The 24,604-nt window shown below is 43.0% G+C and overlaps 1 protein-coding gene across 1 annotated transcript in view; it reads left to right on the plus strand.

Annotated features, from left to right (window-relative positions):
• Window positions 1-24,604, plus strand: part of LOC310779482 (roundabout homolog 1-like) — a 129,084-nt gene that overhangs the window by 84,146 nt on the left and 20,334 nt on the right. The window contains exons 3-5 of the mRNA XM_083640014.1: window positions 18,867-18,987; window positions 20,300-20,438; window positions 20,556-20,683. Of these exons, the coding sequence (XP_083496140.1) occupies window positions 18,867-18,987; window positions 20,300-20,438; window positions 20,556-20,683 (388 nt within the window). The remainder of the gene's footprint in view (window positions 1-18,866; window positions 18,988-20,299; window positions 20,439-20,555; window positions 20,684-24,604) is intronic.

Below are 24,604 nucleotides of genomic sequence, written 5' to 3' on the forward strand. Positions count from 1 at the left end.
CATCCATTGGAAATATACAGAATGATATAATGACGGCCAATATCACAATGCAGGAGGTGATGGATGCGATAAGTAAATTAAAAAATAATAAATCTCCGGGGGGTGATGGCTACCCTGCGGAGTGGTACAAGATGTTTAGGGATGAGCTGGCACCATTACTCCTGGAATCTTTCAATTATACACTGGAAAGCAACAAAATACCACCATCATGGACTGAAGCAATAATCACAGTCATTCCCAAGCCAGGTAGAGATAAAGAACACTGTGGGAGTTACAGAATATATACAGCAATTATTTCTAAGCGATTGAATACATTTTTAGCGGATTTGATAGAAGAAGACCAAACAGGATTTATAAGAGAACGCCAAGCGCAAGACAATATCAGGAGAACTATACATATTGTAGATGAGGCCCAAAAGAATAAACATAGTACTGTATTAATAAGCATCGATGCAGAAAAAGCCTTCGATTGTGTAAATTGGAAATTTCTATATGAAGTGTTAGAACGGTTTGGATTTAATAAGAAATCAATACAATGTATCAAGTCATTATATCAAGAACCCACAGCCAGGCTTAAAATAAATGGAAGTTTGACAGACAGAATTAATCTACAGAGGTCGACGAGGCAAGGATGTTGCCTTTCTCCAAGTCTATTCGCTCTTTTCATAGAACCCTTGGCTCAAGCAATCCGTGAAAACAAAGAAATTAAAGGAGTTAAAATAAAAGACACGGAACATAAGATTGGGCTCTTCGCGGATGACGTCATCGCCTTCCTGGAGCAACCGAATAAATCACTTCCTGCATTGATGAAGCTTTTAGAAGCATTTGGACACCTGTCAGGATATAAAATTAATGTAACGAAAACACAGGTCTTAACACTTAACTATACACCATCAGAACTGATTAAGGAATCATTTAATTTCAATTGGAATCTCAAGAAAATAAAATACCTGGGGGTTAACATCACCAAAAGAATATCAAAATTATATAAAGCAAATTATAACGGAGTAAACCAAGAAATTCTAAAAGACATTGAAAGATGGTCCACTTTACCGCTGGACTTTAGCTCAAGGATTGAATCAATTAAAATGAATATTGTACCCAGACTTCTTTATCTTTTCCAGTCACTGCCAGTAGATGTCCCCCTAACCCAATTTGTGACTTGGGACAGGGTCATTTCAAGATTTATTTGGGGGGGGAAAAAACCCAGAGTGAGATATGAAACTCTCCAGCTGCCGAAAGATAAAGGAGGCATGACTCTCCCAAACTTAAAAGAATATTTTTATGCAGCCCAGTTAAGATATATAGTTTGTTGGTGCCAGCCAAATTATAAAGCAAAATGGAAGGAAATGGAAAATGAGTTTGGGGGAGTGCCTATCCAGACCATTATTGGAGATAAGAGAGTTTATAAAAAAACTGGAAATCAAATTGACTCAATTACATCATTCACATTGGAAATATGGTTTAGAATAATTAAAAAATATAGGATAAAAAAAGATATAAATTTGCTAAAATGGGTATCATTTGATAGTAGTTTCAAACCGGCCGATTATGATAGAGGATTTAAACAGTGGGTAACGAAGGGAATCACAGCATGGTGTACATTAGTGAATGATGGGCAGCTGGAGAGTTTTCAGAACATAAAAGATAAATACAATCTGGAGAAAAACGAATTTTACAGGTATCTACAACTAAGGGATTATTATATCAAGGAAATCAAGGGAGATCCCTCCATAGAAGTGTTTGGTGTGATCAAAATAATAATTAATTCATATAATAATAATAACATCAGAATTATATCTGCGTTATACCAAGCATTGAAGACAAATAAAAACTCAACTGAATATATCAAAGAGAAATGGGAGTCAGAGCTCAATATAAAAATCTCTGAAGAGGATTGGCAAAACATGTGGACAATACACCAAACATCCACCAGTTCACGGGTATGGAGAGAGTTCTCTTGGAAAAACTTGATACGTTTTTTTATAACGCCCAAGGTTAAGAGTAAATATTCAAATATAAATGTACAATGTTGGAGAGAATGTGGATCATCAGATGCAAATCACACACATATATTCTGGAATTGTTTCAAGTTAACATTGTATTGGACTGAGATTCATAAGTTTGTACAGAAGATACTTAGATATGATATCCCTAAGAGTTACAGTGTACTATATCTGTGTAACTTCACTGAAGAAAATGTACGATTGCGAGATAGATATTTGACCAAAATCTTATTAATAGCTAGTAAAAAAGCTGTCACAAGGAAGTGGGGACAAGTAGAACCTCCTACTCAAGGGCAATGGAGGGGTATAATAGAAGAAATCTATAGCATGGAGAAACTGACTTATCGATTAAGACTACAGGAACAACAACTGGAAGAGAAATGGGAGAAATGGACAATATTCAAATCACAAAACAGCGACGAAGATAACTGATAAAACAAGCTGGCGATTGACTGGAAGAAAAGGAAAAAATGAAAGTAGCACCCAAACAGTATTTTTTCTTTGTCATTTTCTTTTTCTTATAATTATGTATGTCCTTTTTGTATAAGTCTTGTCCTGTATATGTATACTTGTTCAGAAAACGAAACTCAATAAAAACTAAAGTGTAAAAAAAAAATATATATATATATATATATAAACATATGCCTTGTGTTATTTCAGGATAGCAGTGTGGATAAAGAGAAGGATTAGTGTAGATACTGGCTCCCAGTCCGTTTCCGCATTGATTTTAAATGACTGCTGACTGTTTTTAAAGCACTAAACGGGCTGGCACCACCGTACCTTGCCGAGCTCCTGCGCCACCATACTGTACCCCATCCAGAGCCTTAAGGTCAGCTGACCAGCTGCTCCTGGGGGTGCCCAGGACCAGGCTCAAGACCAGAGGGGACAGAGCCTTTTCGATAGCAGCCCCAATAGCCTCCCCCTCCATATTAGATCAGCCCAGAGCCTCGTGGCTTTTAAATCCCTGCTCAAGACGCACCTTTTCTCCCTGGCCTTCGACCTGAGTTGAGCCTGCCTCCTGGCAACCTAATTGCTGTTATTTTGGTTTATTTTATCAATTGTATTTGTTGCACTTTGTATTGCACTTTGCTTGGTACCAGTGTATTTTGTACTTGTTGTTTCTATACTTTTATTGTTTTTACCTGTGAAGCACTTTAGTCGGCTACTGGTCGTTGTAAATGTGCTCTATAAATAAACTTGACTTAACTACTGATAGCCTACTGTATGTAGTACAGGCAGTTTTTCCCCACCAGCATCACAGTGTATACTGAAAATGCCAGGATGGATTTTCTGGGTTTGATTGAAAACACTAACCAGAAAGTAATGCATCAAAAACGCTGTACACATAATGCTCTTTGACATGATTGATGGTAAAAAAATAAGCAATGACGGAAAACAAGCTGGCACTATAAGTAGCATCATATGGGCTGAAGTATGGTATAAATCTAGTATATTGATGTCATGTTGCCAAATGTAACATGCTGTATTGATTTGTGTTTGTTTCAGACTGCTTGCTACAGTATACAGTAGGGTTAATATGGATCTTACATACTGTTTGTATTGTTTATGTTGTGAACACTGAACGTCAGGGTAGAGGTTTTTTCCCAAATCACACAAGCACGCATAGCAAGCTCAGTTTCTACAGCAGTGCAATAGAGAGCCGCAGGAATGAGTCCGGAAAACATTGATGCTAACACTCCCAGTTCTTCACTGTTTTCGCCTATGGGATTTTTGAATGGGTTTTTGGCACGATGCTTCAAATGAGGTCTGTGGTTAACGCAAGCTTATTCAAACGTGAACCAGTGTTCAGCAGGATAATCTTCACACATGGCAGAAACAGTGAAGAACCATGAAGTCCGGGACTTCTGCGTTCCGTCTACAAAAATACATCATCCCTGCCGCTCTCTAATGTCTACAGTCCACTGTAGACAATTGCGCGCTCTGATTGGTCTAGCCGACTGTAGACTCCCAATCGGATCCTAGAATCCGACCGCAGACTAGCAATCACGTCGACTACCAATCAGAGGCAGCTTAGGGGCGGGTCTTGACGAGGTTGCTTCAAGATGCCTTGTAGAGAGGCGGAAACTATAGGACAGGTGTGTCAGGCTGAACAAAAACAAAGGGATAATGGCGATTATAATTCTCCTCACTTTAGACATGTATGTATTCATGAAAGCATTGCCATACGATGGAATATTGCAGAGGCTACGTGCACCGCTAAAGCTTTCCCGTTCGGCTTAAACCCCCGTTCACCCAATGCATGTTTTGGCCGACAGCAGAAAGCATCACTTTATTCCCCCAATGCTTCCCTAATGAGTTTGATTCAATCGTTAACGTTAGTTTCAAGCAAGTCCTATACTCTCAGTATGGCCTTCATTTTGTAAATTATGGTCCCATTTCGGGCAGACTACTGTAGCCTACTTCGAAAATTGAAAAAACAACATTTTCAATGTCAGAATTGAGACTTTGACTATCAATTTCTCCAAAATGGCACAGTGAAAATGGCCCATTTCATGACAGTGTATACCCAGGAGTGTAGTGTACACAAATATGTCAGTCATGGTCTGGGCCTATGAAGCTATGTGATTTTACAGTAGCCTACTTAGAAATTCGAAAAAACAACATTTTCAATGTCAGAATTGAGACTTTGACTATCAATTTCTCCAAAATGGCACAGTAGCTTTATGCCGAAGAGGCGTGGCGCAGTGCCAGAATAGGCCAGAATGGGCGTTTCGGCCTGAAACACCGGCCTAACGGTATCTTCCCCCCTGGCATTAATTTAGCGCTTAGTGCTTTTCAAAACCAGGCCTTATTCAGTGCGCCGGGGATATAGCCAGTAACCAAGGCCTATACTGTAAAAGTTAACTGTTGAAAATTCAATGTCTGGTTTTGTCACGAGTAGCATACAGCTGAAGTCTCTCTCGCCATCAAGCAGAAAGTGACAGAAGCATGTTTCTTTATGTGCGCCAAGGGGAAAATGATGGACTAAATTGGTGGGTACTGTGTGCGTAATTACGCAGCGCGAGATGCAGGAGAGATGCAGATTCAGCGCGCCGGCCCCGGGGATGCACTCACTCTCTCTCCCCCCTCTCTCTCTCTCACTCCCTCTCTCTCTCTGTCTCGCGTGTCAATTTCTGCCCCTAGCGCACTGCAAGCATCAGATCTGAAATGTAGGCTACACCACAGAATGACAGAACCATCACTATTTTGGGGAAAAATAGTTTTATTTTTATTTTATTTTTTATTTTGCAATTTTCAAAACGTAAAACAGAAACAACACAAAAGGCTCAGACAGAGAAATAAAAAAACAAACAAACAGTTCACATTCTAATACTACAGCTTGGCACTACCAGCCACGTATAAGGTCCCCATGTGCCTGCAAGGGATGTGCGTGGGATCCCATGCAAAGGGTCCACGAGAAGTCAATTATGCGAGTCACGTACTGCTATTAACCTCATACAAATAGGCCAGAAACGGTTCCCAGATAACCAAGAACTTCCCAAGAGAATTTGTCCTCAAAAACCGGAGCCTCTCCATACGTATAACATGTCCGATGATCATGTCCGTCAGCCACAGCTGAAAAGAAGGTGTAGAGGGAGACTTCCACTCCCTCAGAGTGAGTCTCTTGGCGACAGTCATTCCCTGCGTCAGAGACTGTTGCACGGCCGTAGGGAGGAGCAGAGAGGATTCCGAGCAGCCAAAAATGGCGAGTTCCGCCTCCGGCTGAAGGGTTATTCTATAGGCCTTAGAGTACCAGTCAAATATTTTGGCCCAAAAACCAGATAATGAAGCACAAAACCAAAAAGCATGGGACAATGTACCCTCTAACACCTGACACCTATCACATAGTGGTGAGACAGAAGGGTAGATCTTGTGCAATCTAGACTTGGAATAATGGAGACGGTGAATGACTTTAAATTGGATCAGCTGGTGTCTGCTATTAATTGAGCAGAGTTGGACCACAGATAGACTCCTGTCCCAAATAGCTTCAGATAATTCAACACCAAGTTCCTCCTGCCATGCCTCTTTAATCCTCTCAGTGGGGGCTCTGATGCAGCCATCAAATAAACACACAAATCTAGAAATAAGATGCCTGGAGTGGGGAGGAATCGATAAAACATAAAAAAAAAACATTTTCATTTTTCGAGAACTTCAAAGTCACGAATCTTGGATCTAACATAATTTCTAACTTGTAGGTATCTAAACCAGTGTGTGTTGGGCAACTCAAATTTCCTCTTCAGAAGATCAAAGGATGCGAAATGACCATCTATGTATAGGTCTCTGATGGAAACCAGACCCTTCTCACTCCAGGCATGGTAATTGTTGTCTGACCATGGAGCTAAAAAAGAATGATTAAAACAAATTGGTGTGTGGACAGAAACAACCGGTAGATTCAGAAAACCCCTAACCTGGTTTAGAATTCTGACAGATTTTTTCACAACAAAACTTAAATTCCATAAAGTCCCAGGCTGCTCTTGCTTAGAAAATAACATAGCTGGCAGAGAGGAGTTGGCAATAGAAATGGCTTCCATTTTCAGCCACAGGGGGGCCCAGAGAATTAAATTGCTAGGGGTCCCTTGTCCTTAACTCATTGAGTGCCAGCCACTTTTGGAGAACGGACGCTCCCAGTGCCAGAGTTTCAGAGCGTTTTCAGTGATTTCTCGAGGCCCACAGAATATTGTGTGATATTACTATGTAAACACCGAACACGCAAAAAGAACGATGAGACTCTCTTCTATCATCAGCAAAAACAGGTTTATTGATATCATTTTCCGTTCTTTAGTTATCAGCCAGAGAAGATAGCTTGATTTAACCAAAAACAGCCGTTTTTTTCTAGAAGCTGAGATAATGAGCCTTTTGTGAAATTAAACATTTCATGCACATCACTGACTGAAGCTAATATTTTCTGATGTAGTCACACCTCAAAAATAATTTCCTTCAATAGAACAGCGAAAACCAAGGAATTTTTTTGCAAAACAATATTTTTTAGCTGCAACCAGCAGCGCTGGCCCCTGCGTGCGCTGCTGGTTGCAGCTTCTTGCTGGTCTTGATTTACTGCTGGTGGGCATCAGATATTCTAGCTTGCGTTTGCCAATCCTGTCCTGCTGTCTGGGTCTGTCTGGGTCAGTGTTGTATGCTGCTCTGCGTGCCCCCCCCCCTCAACTGCACACTCCTCCTCCGTGTGGGAGTGTCTCTGGGGCTTTCTGCTGCGTTTGCTCTGCACTGAAAAGTCCGCTACATCCAGCTTTTTTACAGCGTTCCGCGTCTATTTGTCACCGGCTCCCATGCTTCCAGTTGAGAATAATAACAACTAATAACAAAATCATGCGGATGGGCTATCGCAGCGGACACGGAGGTGCTCAATTGTGGCAGCAGATTGGCTGCTGCAGGCACAGCTAACGTTATGCTTCATGCATATCGATGCATACGGATGCGATGCGATTTCCGTTTCCCCAACGACTTCTTCTCTGTTTTTTCCTCGCCTTTCTGTAATCTGGAGAGCACTGTCGCCACCTAATGGGTCCCTAAAATAGCTTTTACACATTCAACAGCCACCATACTTTCACAGGAGATGGATCTGGCTTTGATGCACGTCCCACCGTCAAAAAACGCAATTGACAAACATACTCGTCCTTGGCACTCTACGTTACTAAACCAATTGACGAACATACTCGTCCATGGCACTCAATGAGTTAAAAGGCGTGGTTAAGTGGTTAACAGATGGGTTTAGCGGCGAGGGGAAAATATGGACTGCGCTTGACCACGCCCACAATTTGCGCTGCGCCTGGCCTTAAACGCTATTTTAAGCCCAGGGGGAAGATAGGGCCCATGTTGTGTAGCCTATAGTGTACGCTAGCTGTCAAAACTTTACTATACATACTGTAGTCATGTTGTGTAGTAGCCTATAGTGTAGGCTAGCTGTTAAGGGAAACTGGGTGTAAGATAGATAGATGTAGCCTCACCTGACGGTTCCATATTTTTCCTCAAATGTGATGTTTGACTTTAGGTTGAATAATTACATTAATAGACAGTGATTTAATGATACACAAATAAGTGTAGCACAAAGTCTGGGACCCTCCAATTGCTTACTTTGACAGACTCGCATTACTCCCCTCTCAGTAGCTTTTATAACATGACATGACACACACAAGCATCTGCAACTATCACATAATGTGTAAAAACCTACACAACTAATCACTACAACCTAAAGCTGAAAGGGATGGAGAAGAAAGAAGAATACTAATTTTACCCAATACTGTCTTTATTGTAGCCTATATCTTTTATGTCCCTCAATAACGGTAATTAATATTGGTCCATGTCTCAAACTCTGCTGTACAGGGGAATTGGGCATTGAAAGTCCATTAATTTGATGTTGAAGGTGTGGAAACCCTGGGGAAGGAGGACAGTCCACAATCAGGTGTAGCAACCTGGGCTCCGCGTCACATCTCCAAACATGGCTTTGACGCTAGTGGCTGTGAGTCGAGAGATATGATTGGTAGTCTACAGTCGAATCCTACGAGGGACGTGATTGGCCGTCTAGTCGAATTCTCTGATCTGATTGAAAGTCTACAGTCACTTCAAGACCAATCACAGCGAGTAACTGTCTACACTCACTGTAGAATGGGGAATTGGTTTAAAATCCAAAACCATATACCGCAACTGCGAGCGCTAACATCACTTTTTATGTTTCCAGATACTATGTTATGTAGGCTACTCTTCAGCAGAGAGATCACAGAAAGAATGTACAATACAGCAAATGCTGCAGGAACAGTTGTTGACATCACCTGTATGTATTCTATATGTGCGATATACTGTAGGGCATTTTGGATTTAAATGGGCTACTTGTGATTCCTCTTGAAGCCAATGCAGAATGCTCCTACAACACACACAGTCTCAAGTGAATTGTGTAGGCTATACAAATGCTATAGTTAATATGATTATTCTTACTGCACTGATCCCCCTCCAAATGATAAACACCATTTTTAATCCTCCACTTTGCGTGTGTTGTAAAGGCAGCACTGGATGTGGGCAAGGTGGAGTTTACTCCACCTTCCCTGCAAGCTGCAATCCTTTTTTCTTCATTTCTTTTGACCAATGGCGTAAAGGGGAATTGTACTATGGTACGGCTCATCCCCAGAGGCGGGGCATTGCAGTAAGTTCGTTATTTAATTAGGGATTGGATAACCAAAAAGGGGGGGGGATAATGCAACTGAAACATGAACTTCAATAGTTTCCGTCTTCTTAGTTAAGAGCTTAAGTCCCAGGTTATTCTTCCTCTTTTTTCAGGAAGAGACGTAAGAGTCATCAGATTGCCTACAGAAGACAAACAGGCAGTTAGTCTTTATAGCTTAAACACCAACACACTGAGGAATGAGTGGCGGGTCCAACTTACCACCCGACCAGGTGCTTCGCCGAGGAGAGTGAGCCACAGGGTGTGGGAGACGCCGCCCGTCTTTTATACCTGCCGTGTGTGTGTGGGTAATTGACAGACTGGTACGTACCTCCCTTCAATCAGCTGTCCTAGAGGCTCACTCTGTGGGCGGCAAATCTCCCCTCTGCACTCTCCTTGATGGCTGTTCTCCCTAACCTCACCTTGTCGGGACGTAGACACTCCACAATGTACTGAATACATTTCAGACCCAGAAACATCTGATGGGTTAGACCAGCAAGAACAGGAGCTGGTTTCCCTTTCCTGTAGGCCTCTAGTACAAAACCACATTTCAAACTCAGAATGCATAGTTTGTTTTTGTTTGTGTAGATGTGTGTCCGTGGCTTGTGTGTGTGTCTGTGTGTGTGTGTGTGTGTGTGTGTGTATGTGTATGTGTGTGTGTGTGTGTGCGTGTGTGTGTGCGTGCATGCGTGCGTGTGTGTGTGTGTGTGTGTGTGTGTGTAGGTGTGCGTGCGTGCGTGCATGCATGTGTGTTGATTTGTTTGTTTGAATGCCTGTGCATGCTCCGTGGGACACAGGAGCAGAGTGACAGGTAGAGCCTCTCTGGGGGGGGGGGGGGGGGGGGGTGTTTGATGGACAGAAGAAGAGGCAGGGATACAGCTAGGGGGAGGGTCCTCAGAGGGAAATACAAAGGCTGCTTCCTGCTTTGTACCTCTCTTTATACTCCTCACTTGCCTGTCGTCCTCCCTAATCATCTTTGCGATATGGAAATGTGTCTTTGCTATGAGCGTTCGCACAAAGAAATCACTTACTGTACAAACACCAAAGTGATCCACACGGCTACCTGCCATCCTTTTGAGTGTTTGCCTTGAGTCCCAGGGCCTCGTTTTTCATTGATGATGTGTAGAAAAAAATGTAAGCCAATTCTTGAGAATATTTCTTCTCACATACACTTACCAAATTTGTATTCATAAGTTGTACATTACACACATTCCTGACCAAACTCAAAAAGCATACTCCTTAAACACTGTAAGCAACAACTTCACAATGTCTATGGCTTTAGTGGAGCCAAGGCTATGTGAAGTGGAAAGACAAGATGTGGAAACTAAAGTTGAGGTTTTAGTGTCCGAAATGGAAGATAGACAAACCACATGATTTGGACTGCTTAGCAGAGGAAATGTAGCTAAAGTCCATGAATTAAAAAAAGAAATGGTCTGCTCTTTAATCAGCTGCTAAAGTTACTAGTGGTGCATTATTTACAGCAAAGTATTTACAGCAACGTATTTACAGCAGAGGTTGCAGAGTGCAACATGAAATCAGTCATTGGTCAGAGCAACATCATTCTCACTGTCCTTGAAATACTTTGCTGGCATCGATATAACACCACAATATTTACCATTGTTTCATTAAAGGACAGTGATTAGAGATCGTAGACTAGAGATGCGCGGATGAGCTTTTATGCCGTCCTAATCCGCGTGTATGCATGAACCGTCCGCCCGCCATAAATCCGCGGAAATTATTTCATACTATTTATAGATCCGCGCCCGCCATGCACCCGACGCTATAAACGCTATAAAACGCTATAAAAGGAGCGAACTTACGGTTTCTGCTGCCGTTGGTGCGATCGCTGCAGTCCAAGACTCCAAATAAACTTCCATGCTGTATTATATCCAGTCCACCACTTGCCCTCATGTAGCTTACTCGGCTAATGCTATAGCTTTAAGTTTAGTTTACTTGATTACCTCATTGTATGGGAAAATATGAACCCATCTTCTCTTCAAACACGTCTTCAGCGGAGACTCCTTTTTGAGGGTGACATCATTGACCATATATGAACGAAAATTGTAGCCTTGTGACCTAGCACATGGCTATATTGTTGTGTTTACGGCCGTGGGTCCTTTGGGGGGTCTACAATAGGCGACTAAGACTAAGACATCAACAGACTTCAGCGCATCATCCGCTGCGCTGAAAGGATAATCGGATGCAACCTGCCATCCCTCCAAGACCTGCACGCAGCCAGGACACTGAAGCGGTCTCGCAAAATCATGGCTGACCCCTCCCACCCTGGCCACAAACTCTTTAAGACACTCCCCCAGAACCACCCGCCACAAGACCAGCTTCTTCCCAATCGCCATCAGCCTCACCAACAAGGCCCGAAAACCCCTTCCGCCAAGGGCCTCACAAACAACCCCCCCCCCCCCACACACACACACACACACACACACAAACTCTGTGTGTGGGGGTAACTGACTGGTAAATTGATGTAAATTCCCTGCACATTAATGCCTATTTAACTTAGCCTGTAAATTTCATGTACATTCAATGTAAACTCTTATCTAACTCTGACTGTAAATTCATGTAAATCCACTGCCTATTTAAAGGAGAATTTCGTTTTTTTTTAACCTGGACCCATCTCCTGGCATTAATTATGATTTGGCCACTCACCCATCGATCTCCGCGGCGTTTCTGGCCATCCTAGCGTTGTTTTGAGATCAATAGCGTCCAAGTCAGTTGTAAAATGGAGCTGATTTGGGGCCAAGTGTGAGCCTGTCTTTCCTGCATCTAAATAGCTATTTTTATTCCCGTTTTCGCCAAATATCGTCATAATCTGATCCCTCAAGAACCACCAGAGTGATATTTCGCCAAAGGCTGTTTCCTGGAGTCGCACAGGGATCAAATTACCTCAAACGTGATCTCGGTCACCAAGTCTCGTGAAGTCCCGCGATACTTTCCTGCCGACTGGCCAAGTACAGGTAGGACGCTTTGCGGTGGTGGTTTTAGCGTAACCTATGTGGGGTTTGGCGTAACCTATGTGGGATTCGAATCACAAAGACTAAAGACACACCTTTTCAGGCTCCATCTGGGCCCTTCTTGAACTAACATCTTTCTCTCTCTCTCTCTCTCTCTCTCTATTAAAAAACAACAACTACTAACTAAACTTTACCACTATTCCTTCAGAAGTTGTAGCTGTCATAGACTGTGTTGCATAGTTGATTTCTCTATTGCTGACAAAAATGTGCTATTGTAAGTCGCTTTGGATAAAAGCGTCTGCCAAATGACGTAATGTAATGTAATGTAATAAACAAGGCCTGAAAGCCCCCTCTACTAAGGACTCGACCCCCAATGCCCCCCGAGCACAGCCGAATCCCCCAACTGACGCACGCACCCCCCCAATCATATGTCACTTTATGGTAGCAGCAGCTGGACTACACTCATTACATTATAGCAGGGGTTTTCAAAGTGTGGGAGAGTGAGCCTCCCCTCAGAGAACATATAGACAGACAGCTGCACCCCCCCCCCCCATTATTATTGCCATTATTACTAGTATTGTTGCCGTGCCTCCCCTGAAGTTGTCTCGCGCACCCCACACTTTGAAAACCGCTGCATTAAAGTATTATAGCTGCTTCTCCTAGCACAACTTTTTACTCCATTAGATTACTCTTACTAGGCACACCGCTTGGGCTGTAAATTATTTTTAATGCCTATTTAACACTCTGCCTATTCGTGTATATGTTGTAGTAGTATTTTAAATAAATATATTTAAAATACGTATTTCAAATACATTTGTATATTTTAATGCAGAAAGCAGGTAATGCATGTAAAAGCATGTAATGCATGTAATGCAGAAAGCAGATGAAACATTGGTTCATCTGCTTTCTGCTGCCATGGGAGGTAACCAATCAGAGGCAGAGAGTGGGTCACTACCGTAAATATCCTAAATAACATGCCGCGCAATTGCAAATGGCTGTGAAGTAGGTAATTTGACTGGACACTTCAACATTTCTACAAAAAAATCTCAATTGTGCACTTGTTACTACCGTGCGCTGTCGTGCCAATGGTTAACCCTTCGTGTGCCAGAGTTGGCACCCGTGCCATAGGTTGCTGACCCCTGCCCTAGAGGTACAGCGGCTGACTAAAAACTGAAAGGTTCTGGTTTCATCCCTGCGTTGAGTGATATAATAATGTCTTCCATCTGTGAGAAGAAGACTCGTGTGTGTGCGAGCGTGCGTGCGTGCCCACCAACACAGGTGCCTGCCGCCTTGCATGAAGCAGAGTCCCAAACCGCTTCAGGGACACAACATTGTTGCCCTCTGAGTTCTGTTTAGAAATAGATACATGCAGGGCACGGTGTGTGTGCGTATCTTGCAGGGATACAGATACATTCCAATAACCTTTAGTGAATTGGTAAAAAAGTAATCTTAAATTGAATCATAATTGTATGGGCCAAGATTTTGATTGAAAATGATGCCTGGGAGGAGGTTTCAAGTAGGTGGGCATAGGCTATGGCCTGATTGCTGAGATTGTGTTTGGTTTGATGACTTTAGATCTGCACAGATCTGTTATAGAACCACCCTGTTGCCCAACTCACTGCTGCTGTGGTGTCAGCTGTAAAACACAAAATCCAACTCAAGTAGCATGAAGACATTCACAGGCATGCTGAAGAGGATGCAAGAAGAATGAAAATGGCATAGAACACATTTTCTCTTCTACTTTATTGTGTGTACTGTATGTGTGGTGTTGAGTGTGTGTAGATATGAGTGTAGTGTACTGTATGTGTGGTGTTGAGTGTGTGTGTGTGTATATGTGAGTGTGTACTGTATTAGGGTTTAATCCCGGGAAACGGGATTCCCAGGAAATGCCATCCAACCCATTTCCCGTTTCTCGGGAAATGAATGACGGGAAACCGGGACATTTTTTTGCTGTATTTTGCATGCAGAACATATTGGAATAGGACTATATTTAGAAATATGCTGACAGTTTACGTTCTTAAATGATATAGCCTATGTTTTAAAATAACATGTAATATATTAGGCTACTGTAAGCAGTGTAGGCTAAGTCATTAAATTATCACAATGTATATGCATTTCGGAGACATCAAAGTGAATCAATCAACCAACAATCAATCAATTTTATATTTATATAGCACCAAATAACGAGATATTGCAGGCATATTTTAAGATTAAATACTCTCCGACAACAATGCTACAGCCAGTAATTTGAAATTTGATATCCTTTACAGAGTGGAATTAATTAATTAGTGGAATTCTGATTTTATTTCGGCGTGTTTTGGCCATGCGCCTTTGTGCGCTGTGCGCCGGTGGAACACACACTGAAAGCTTATTGCACATAGCCTAATTAATAAACACAAAGCCCACGATGTTTCTTTTCTTTTCTACTACACTTCTGACTTGCTTGAGGGGATTGATTGTGCCATGACCGTTAATGCAGTAGCCTACGAGACGGCGATCGAGCACCGTCCAAACTTCACCAGCGGTGAAAACGACAATCAGCCCAGCCGTGTGTCCTCAGTTCATGTGCCCCAGGTTGGGCATGATGGTCTGGTTGTAGTCGATGTCCGTGCACAGAGGGGTGGAGATGGTCTGATAAAGCCGTGCTCCAGTATGCGGTATGGAGATTATGGCTGGGCATGGCTGGAAGACGAACGGTGCAGCCGCCAGAGCGCAGCGCAGCAGCCCATATCCAAAAGGACACGGTGCCAGGTATCAGACAGCATTGATGTTGTGCGTAAAAGTGCGTGAAAACGGGCTGATCAACGTGTTTACGGCTCCATTCCTTCCATGGCAGTTTCCACAACTCTCTAAGAAAATGGTTAGCCTAGGCCAGGGGTTCCCAAAGTTTTCCATCCAAGTACCACTACGTACCAAACCAAATTTTCCAGGGACCACTTCCACTGCGTATACCCCCCCCAACCCAATTTTCTGATTTAACCATGCAATAGCAGCAGAAAGGCTCAATAATATAAAGCTAAGCTGGTTCAAAATGGACACACACACAAACACCTGCCAACTGTGAAAAAGAGGACACCTTTGAAAATGTTTTTTACCTCGCCAAAATGTAGCCTAAATTTGGAGTGTTATTTAGCTACCTTCCTGACAAACTAGCATGACATGGTTGGTACAAATCGATTCCTTAGGTCTTCTAGTTTCATATGATACCAGAAACTTCACTCTGGCTTTAAAACTGAGCCTGCTGCAGCCTCTGAAAGTAAATGTTCAAAATTGTGATGTTTCCCAAATATCACGATATTTCAGAAAATCGGCCAAATCTGGCAACTGCTCAGGGTTAATGTGTATGTAGAAACAGTTTTAAGTTTTTTAGTTTTTTGCAATTCTCTGGCGGACCACCAGGCGGAGCCCCGCGACGCGGACCACAGTTTGGGAACCAATGGCCTAGGCTACTACAGGATTTATTCATAGGCCAATCCAGGCGATTGGTGAATTATATAAACCCTAACGGCACTATATAGCCTACTGTATGTGTGGTGTTGAGTGTGTGTAGATGTGAGTGTGTACTGTATGTGTGTGTTGAGTGTGTGTAGATGTGAGTGTGTACTGTATGTGTGTGTTGAGTGTGTGTAGATGTGAGTGTGTACTGTGTGTGTGTTGAGTGTGTGTAGATGTGAGTGTGTACTTTATGTGTGTGTTGAGTGTGTATAGATGCGAGTGTGGTGAAGGTGAAAAGTTTGAGAAAAGCAAAAGCAGGCTGAGGGTGTGGATATATGACAGAACATCAGAGGGAGGTCTCTTCAAAGGATCCTAGTGTCTTTGTTCCCAGGGTTCTGTGCTAATGCAGCAGCAGATATGAATTATGTAATTTCATAATGGATGACCTTCTGCGCTGTGCTGAAAGGCAGTGAGGACTTGATCTCCATAGACAAAGATGCGTACTGTACAGAGATGCACATGGATGCACACCAGCATACACAACAGCACTCACAAAGCAGAACATGGCTGGAGATGTGTTTATACACAACAGCACTCACAAAGCAGAACATGGCTGGAGATGTGCTTATACACAACAGCACTCACAAAGCAGAACATGGCTGGAGATGTGCTTATACACAACAGCACTCACAAAGCAGAACATGGCTGGAGATGTGTTTATACACAACAGCACTCACAAAGCACAACATGGCTGGAGATGTGCTTATACACAACAGCACTCACAAAGCAGACCATGGCTGGAGATGTGCTTATACACAACAGCACTCACAAAGCACAACATGGCTGGAGATGTGCTTATACACAACAGCACTCACAAAGCACAACATGGCTGGAGATGTGCTTATACACAACAGCACTCACAAAGCACAACATGGCTGGAGATGTGCTTATACACAACAGCACTCACAAAGCACAACATGGCTGGAGATGTGCTTATACACAACAGCACTCACAAAGCAGGACATGGCTGGAGATGTGCTTATACACAACAGCACTCACAAAGCACAACATGGCTGGAGATGTGCTTATACACAACAGCACTCACAAAGCACAACATGGCTGGAGATGTGCTTATACACAACAGCACTCACAAAGCACAACATTCCACAGTAACGTCCCTGTGTAAAGAAAGGAGCTCCGAGCTACACCGTTCACCCGTGGCACTATACATGAGCGCACACTGGCCCTGGTGTCGTGTCCATGCTGTGTATGAACCATGCCTATCTGTGAGCCCATAGTGTGGAGCAGTACCATTTACAATGTTAAACATGTGATTGAGTTTCAACTGTTCTATCCTACAGTATGTGTGCTTATACATGGTTGGCAGCATGCATAAAAGTACACAACCACATTTCACAGAGCAAGTTTTAAATTTTCATTGTTTAATTAAAAATGACTGGAAGCAAGTTTATGGACAAATGTAACAGCAGTGCTGTAACTAGTTACTGTAATTCCACTACTTTTTGCAGTAACTAGTAATCTGACTAATTACTTTTTCAAATTTAAAGGAGAATTTGGGTATTTTTCAACCTGGACCCTATTTTATTTTTTATTTGAAATGTTTAATGTATAACTAAGTAATGTGAACAGGGCAGTGGTGGCCTAAAGGTTAGAGAAGCGAGCTTGTGACTGGAAGGTCGTTGGTTCAATCCCCAGGACTGGCAGGATAAATCTGGGTGGGGAAAGTGAAAAGGCAGCTCTTGCCGCTCCCTCATTACCACCACTGAGGTGCCCTTGAGCAAGGCCCTTAACCCCAACTGCTCCAGTGGAGCTGATCAGTGGCCAGCAGATCAGACTGTGGTTGTACTGGTCAGCTTCCAGGTATGAATGTCTGTGTGAATGTGAACAGGGCGCTCCTGAAAAAGAGAGCATTGCTCTCAGTGAGACTCCCCCTGTATAAATAATGGTTAAAATATATATATATTTGAAATTGAAAAGACACACCCCCTGTTTTTAACTGAAATCGGCACTGTAGCCAGGTGGTGCAGCACCCCCACATGATTAATTCCAGCCCCTGGCTATACAGTGCAGATTTACACTAAAAACAGGGGGTAAATGACATTTCATTTACAACTTGGCATTTCAGAGCTTGTGGAGACTTGGATTACCAGGTGAGCAGTATGGAAGCTATCTGTTTGGAATAATCTGATTCTGTCAGTGGTCAAAACAAGTGTTTTAGTGCAGTAGGGGCATGTGGGAAGAGCGTCTGCCAACTGAAGCGATCTTGGTCAATACTGCATCAATTTCAAAGATTTCTGTTCACATTACTTAGTTATACATAAAATAGAAAATAGGGTCCAGGTTGAAAGATACTGAAATGCTCCTTTAATAACTCAATTACAATGACTGAAATGTAAATGGGCTAGTAGTTACTAGTTACTTTAGGACATGAGAAAAGCAGACACGTTCAGAGGATTATCCTGTTTCTGATCCTCAGACCTACTCTGGGGAAGACTAGCAAAAATCCTCCACATGCTGCAGCTGCAGCCAGAGCGCCAGACGCTAATGAGCTTGAGTAGGCTTTAAGCCTCCCCAATAAGTGAATGTTGAAGTATGCCATACAGGTACAATGCTAGATACAATGTGAATATGTCTTTTCTCACACTGTGCCACAGCAACACTCAAATAATGTGTGCATTAATAAGAGAATCGAAGCAGATTTTGAAAAGTAACCAAGTTACATAAACAATTACTTTCCCTAGTAACTAATTCATTCATTATGCAGTAATTTGTAAAGTAATTCAATACCAGTATATAAATGGGAGCTGGGGCTCTGTCTGTTTGTTTGTTTCTCTGTTTGTTCGTTTCTCTGTCCCACTATGATTGTCCCACTGTGATGTCATAAATCCCACTGTGACATATTCCGTGATGTCATAAATCCCACTGTGACATCATCAGTGATGTCATAAATCCCACTCTGACATCATCAGTGATGTCATAAATCTGACATCATCAGTGGTGGTGGTCCCATTGGCCACACAGCAGCCGAGCTGCCGCGCTGCGGCCAAGCTGTGAATGCGAGCTGCAGGGCCAGCTCCATGATAACATTTTTGGTTACGTAAATACTGCAGCACTGGTGACGTTGTACTGTATGGAGTTTATGCTGATTCCCAACCACAGCAGAGCTATACTGTAGAGGCTGACTATGATTTGCTTTCTGGGCACAATGTACAGTATGTGGTTACAGGCTTGACTCACTCTGACAACCTCTGTGTCATCTTTTAGATCCGCAGTGGCAAGCTGATGATCACCAACACCAGGAAGAGTGATGCCGGCAAATACATCTGCGTTGGGACTAACATGGTGGGAGAGAGGGAGAGTGAGATTGCCGAACTCACTGTGCTGGGTAAACCGTTGCTTTTGATTACCGTCTCATGATTGCATTGCAGGACGTTTCAGTTCTTTGCTTATATAAGTCTATCGTCTCAATTCATTGCAGTTTAGCTTGCCAGTCTGCCATGTGAGGTCTTTATCACTGTGGTGTAGTAATCCATTAAGTAGCCTGATTATGCAACACTGGCTTCCAATCCGCCAGCTGTGCAGACATTTCCCTAACTGCCTAGCCCAGCCACAACCCTTTCCCTAACTTCCTAGCCCAGCCACAACCCTTTCCCTAACTTCCTAGCCCAGCCACAACCCTTTCCCTAACTGCCTAGCCCAGCCACAACCCCGACTACCAGGCGCGGACTGCATAATCGGGCACGTCGGGCAAATGGCCGGTGGCCTGGCCTGAATTCTTTTTTTTTTTTTTTTTTGGTGCCCGCAGTCAGGCCACTCACTGAACAGCAGGCCAGGCGCCGCCTACTGGTTTACTAGTGGTTTTATTACTTTATTCAGGGTTAAAGTGGGTGCATCTCATTGTAAAATTGGACTCGGCCCAAATTGGGCTTCAAACGGCCCAAATCTGGCTTCAAACGGCCCAAATCTGGCTTCAAATGACCCAAATTGGGCTTCAAACGGCCCAAATCTGGCTTCAAATGGCCCAAATTGGGCTTCAAACAGCCCAAATATTTCGCCGCCGCCCTTCGGACGCCGGCACCATACATATCGGCCTGGCCTGCTTGGTATCTAATGCCCGGCCTGAATTATGATCCCAGTCCGCCCCTGCCGGCTACCAACCAGCAAAACACTGTAGAGCAAGATGTCCTCATCCTCTCTGGTTCCCCTGCCCCCAACCTCTACTCTCCATCCAACACGCCTAGTACAAGCACCTCCCATCAGAACAGACTTCTTATCACATGATCAGATGGTCATTTAACCATTTGACCATACCCATTCAAGGCTAGAATACTACTGTACTGAAAGAGATTGATAGAAATGTGTTCTTGCACTCAGAGTTAAGATGTGATACACCACCCAGTTCAATAAGAATGATTAGAGGACCTAATGATATACACAGGGCTAAAAAATAACATTTCCAAAGGTCTTTTTGTAATACAAGAGGGTTGTTGTGAAAATATGTCAACGAATTTTACTGTGGTGGTATGAAGAAATGCAAAAATAAAAATAATAGGATAACATTCAACGGTACAAAATATCCATGGGCAACATAAAAAATGTAAAGCGAGGGGGGTTTTGCCTGAGGATATAGATGGCGCTCAGGAGCGTGACAACGGTGTTGATTGTAATGATGGTTGCTGTGGTTGCCACTCCATCAGAGCGGCCCAGCTTTGTGAAGCGGCCCAGCAGTGTGGTGGTGCTGGCAGACGAGAGTGTGGAGTTCCACTGCATGGTTCAAGGAGACCCCGTCCCCACTGTCCGCTGGAGGAAGGACGACTCCGACCTGCCTAAGGGGAGGTAAGGCGCAAAGGCCCGCGACATACACGCACAGAGCAGAATTTACCATGCAAGCAAGGTGTCCACTTTTCCTTCCATTTCCTCATGAGATGTACTGTATGTGTGTCCTGCCTACAGATTTGAAATGTTAGAAGACCATACACTGATTGTCGGGCGAGTCACCCCTTCAGATGAGGGCTCCTACACATGTGTGGCGGAGAACATGGTTGGGAAGTCTGAAGCATCTGCCACACTCACCGTACATGGTCAGTACATCCTTACATCCAATGTCCTCTAAACCTGACCCCACCTCCTCCTAAAGCGATATTCCACTTAGTTTCAACATGGGGGCTATTTGGCACTTCAACAAGAGCTCCCGCAACGGTGATTTTCACCTGTGGCTCCACTGTTTTAGAACATAATTTCACCAAACAGCATTTTTGTTGATAGAAGAGAACAAAGTGGAGGGATAGCATTTAATATAGTATACTAATATAACATTTAATATACCATTTGCTGCACTTTTATTTCTAAATACCATTTTTAGTATAAACCAAGAATAAAAATGTGAAACAAGAACTGACCTCGGTCTGCTTTATTGTCTTAACAGCAGGATCTGTTGAATTTCTTCACAAACTTCTTATGGCTATTTTCAGGGCCAATTCAAATGAGAATAGGAAGTAAAAGAAAAAGAAAACACACACTACAAACTTGTCCCAGCTGCATCCGATCTGGCTGATTTGTATATATTGTAGTTTTTCATGGTGATCAAGTGCCGAATGTTGTTGGAACTGTGTTAAAACTAAGTGGAAGTCGCTTTAATGTTCATACATAGCCTTTGTCTGTGCCTCTGATTTCTTATTCCTATTTCCTACTGGTCCTATAACCTAACTTGATACCTACAGTAATCCCATCTCTTGATGTCACAAATCATCATGCAGTGATTTCTCCCCTTTTAATATGTATCAAGAGCTAATTTTCATGCTTGTGCCTTCAGCTGCTGCTGCTCTCAAGGCAGTAGACTGAGTTATCTCCCCCTCCCCCCGGTTCTTCTATCTCTCCTCCCAACTTGAGGTCATATCCATTTTGTCAGCTAGTTCTATATAACGAGTGGTGCAGGGCATTGCAGCGGCTTGTTTGCAGTGCTCTCCACATTCGTGTATAAGCTGAGGAGAGCCATTTAAATGTTTACGCAACCACAGAAAGTGGATTCATTTGGTCAAAGTTGTCCTGCCACAATGACACCCTTTACTTCATAAACCAGATGCAGGAAATGAGCGGCGAGACACTTCTCATCACATACAGTACATGTACGCGTGAACACACACACACACACACACACACACACACACACACACACACACACACACACACACACACACACACACCAGTGACACTGTGGGTCACACAGGCAGTGAGGATCTTAGGGCTTAATTAAAGATAAGGCAGAGCTGTTGCATGCTGAGAAATGACATGGTTCCAATTACATGGCCTTCCTCTCACTCCAAAGAACCTGAGAGAACAGGGGGGACCGTGGCTAATTTTGGCGGAAAACTGAGGAGGGCAGGAAGAGATAGCAGATGAGTGGAAATTGCCACCGGAGGAAAGAGAGAAATGTCTAAATAAAAAAATAAATAGATGAAAAGTGAAATGGTTTACTCTCTTTCTGGCTCGACACCATGGGAGGAAACGAGACATGAAAGCAACTGTCTGACAAACATTTTGATCTCAGCAGATACGTGCTCAGATCTCCATCATACGGCAATAGAGGGAGGAGGCAAAAGAAGAGAGGATTATAGTTTTTAAAGATTTTACTTTTCATTCTGTCATGACAGAATAGTCTAAAAACACAGAAACGTTTTTATTAAACTTGGTTTAAGAAATATGAAACAGTTGAATCTTCTGGTGGTGTCTTTGCTATTTGAAACATGTAGCAGGGTATGAGCTAAAGCCGTCACTTACTCCATAGTAAGCTTTGCACAGGCTCCAAGAGAAATTGGACTATTACCAAATTAAATGCCTCTTCAAGGTCCTCTTGCACTCATAAAAATGATCTGTATTCTGTCAGAAATTTACTTGCGAGTACTTGTAAGATTACATTTTTATGTACATGATGTGTTAGTAGGAAGGGGTGCTTAAACACAACGTTTCTGCATTCCACTAAATCATGTGCATAACATTTTTGGTGAGAATTTTCCTGAATGAGAACACAGTGAACAGTAACTCCTCATATCCTGCTCTTATAGTGGAGTCTCTCCACATCATTTTAATTAGAAATCAACAACAACAACACTTGGCTAGCCATGCATTTCACTGTTCATCTTGTTTACTGCCATCAAGATGTCGTTCCTGTCTCAAAATGTGTCTCAGCTTATGTATTCACCCCCCACGGGTTTATGTCCTCACTAGGGGATTGTAACTCCGTCCAAAACAGGCCTGAAGGCTGGCTGGCCATGTAACTCAAGCCAAGACTTCCATACAAGACTTTTCACACCTCATACTCAACAAGTCTGCTGGGTCTCATAGGGCTTTAAACAGACCATGCCTTGTCCCAGGACCTCTCTTTCAACACACACACACACACACACACACACACACACACACACACACACACACACACACACACACGCACACACGCACACATGCACACTAAGTGCTACAATGCTGCAAGTACCTTATATAGAAGCAGTTTTGGCTATGCACGTTGTGGGGGTCCAAGGAAATGTTTTGTCCTAAAAATAAATTTTAAGATATATACTATCTGCCTTTCTTTACAAACTTCACCTATTAGTAATTAAAATCTAAAAAAAATCTAAAAAAAATAACACAGGGTTAGGGGGTTCTCATTGTGGCCATCCATGCAAAACATATATTTGTCTGTGAGTTTGCCAAATTGAATGTGAAAATCATAGGTATGAAGTGTCTCATAGCAAGATAACGTGCACCCTGCAGAGATATTAGGTCAATGTAAATAATAGCATAAGGCTGTGTGATGTAGTGCTGGGAGCCCTGTAGCTAGCACACAGAAAGCCCTGTAGCTAGCACACAGAAAGCATAAGGCTGTGTGATGTATGCTGGGAGCCCTGTAGCTAGCACACAGAAAGCCCTGTAGCTAGCACACAGAAAGCATAAGGCTGTGTGATGTATGCTGGGAGCCCTGTAGCTAGCACACAGAAAGCCCTGCAGCTAGCACACAGAAAGCCCTGTAGCTAACACACAGAAAGCCCTGCAGCTAGCACACAGAAAGCCCTGTAGCTAGCACACAGAAAGCCATGCAGCTAGCACACAGAAAGCCCTGTAGCTAGCACACAGAAAGCCCTGTAGCTAGCACACAGAAAGCATAAGGCTGTGTGATGTATGCTGGGAGCCCTGTAGCTAGCACACAGAAAGCCCTGTAGCTAGCACACAGACAGCCCTGTAGCTAGCACACAGAAAGCCCTGTAGCTAGCACACAGAAAGCCCTGTAGCTAGCACACAGAAAGCCCTGTAGCTAGCACACAGAAAGGCTCTGGCCCGCTGACAGCTGACTCAGTCAGGAGCCAGGAAGAGTTCTTCTGCTTCCTCCACTACATGCCATGGCAGCCGATGGCCTGTGGCGCTTTGATGTCCACCATCACACATTTATTACACGTCTTTATCCCAAAACATGGCTGTCAGTTAGAGAGGACAGGCAGAGCAGGACCCAGCCACATCCAGCAACACAGCTTTTCCTTCCTTCTTTCTTTCTTTCTTTCTTTCTTTCTTTCTTTCTTTCTTTCTTTCTTTCTTTCTTTCTTTCTTTCTTTCTTTCTTTCTTTTTCTTTCTCTTTCTTTCTTTCAGTTTACACAAAGAGAATCCCTAATGAGTGATATGTTTTCCATGGAAATGTGTTTGTATCTGTCAATATTTGTGTGTAGAACAAATGGGTGGGAGATGTACTGAATAAACACCAGGCTTCCCCTGTAAATTATTAATATCAATCATTATTAAGCAAGACTGAACTATATCTCTTGCAATCATAAAGAAGATACATTTTTGCTTGCAGTCCCTATTCATGTTTTTGCTGTGTACCTAATATTTTGTTGTCTTTCATGGTAATTCTATTGTGCTCACTCATTCAAGCACATCACAATATTGAATGCATCATTGCAATTGCATATGCCAGTGTGTGCCTTCATGACTCATTGCACTGCTCTGTTTTGTGTCT

Source organism: Poromitra crassiceps (assembly GCF_964638095.1).
Source record: "Poromitra crassiceps genome assembly, chromosome: 1".
NCBI classification, from domain to species: domain Eukaryota; kingdom Metazoa; phylum Chordata; class Actinopteri; order Beryciformes; family Melamphaidae; genus Poromitra; species Poromitra crassiceps.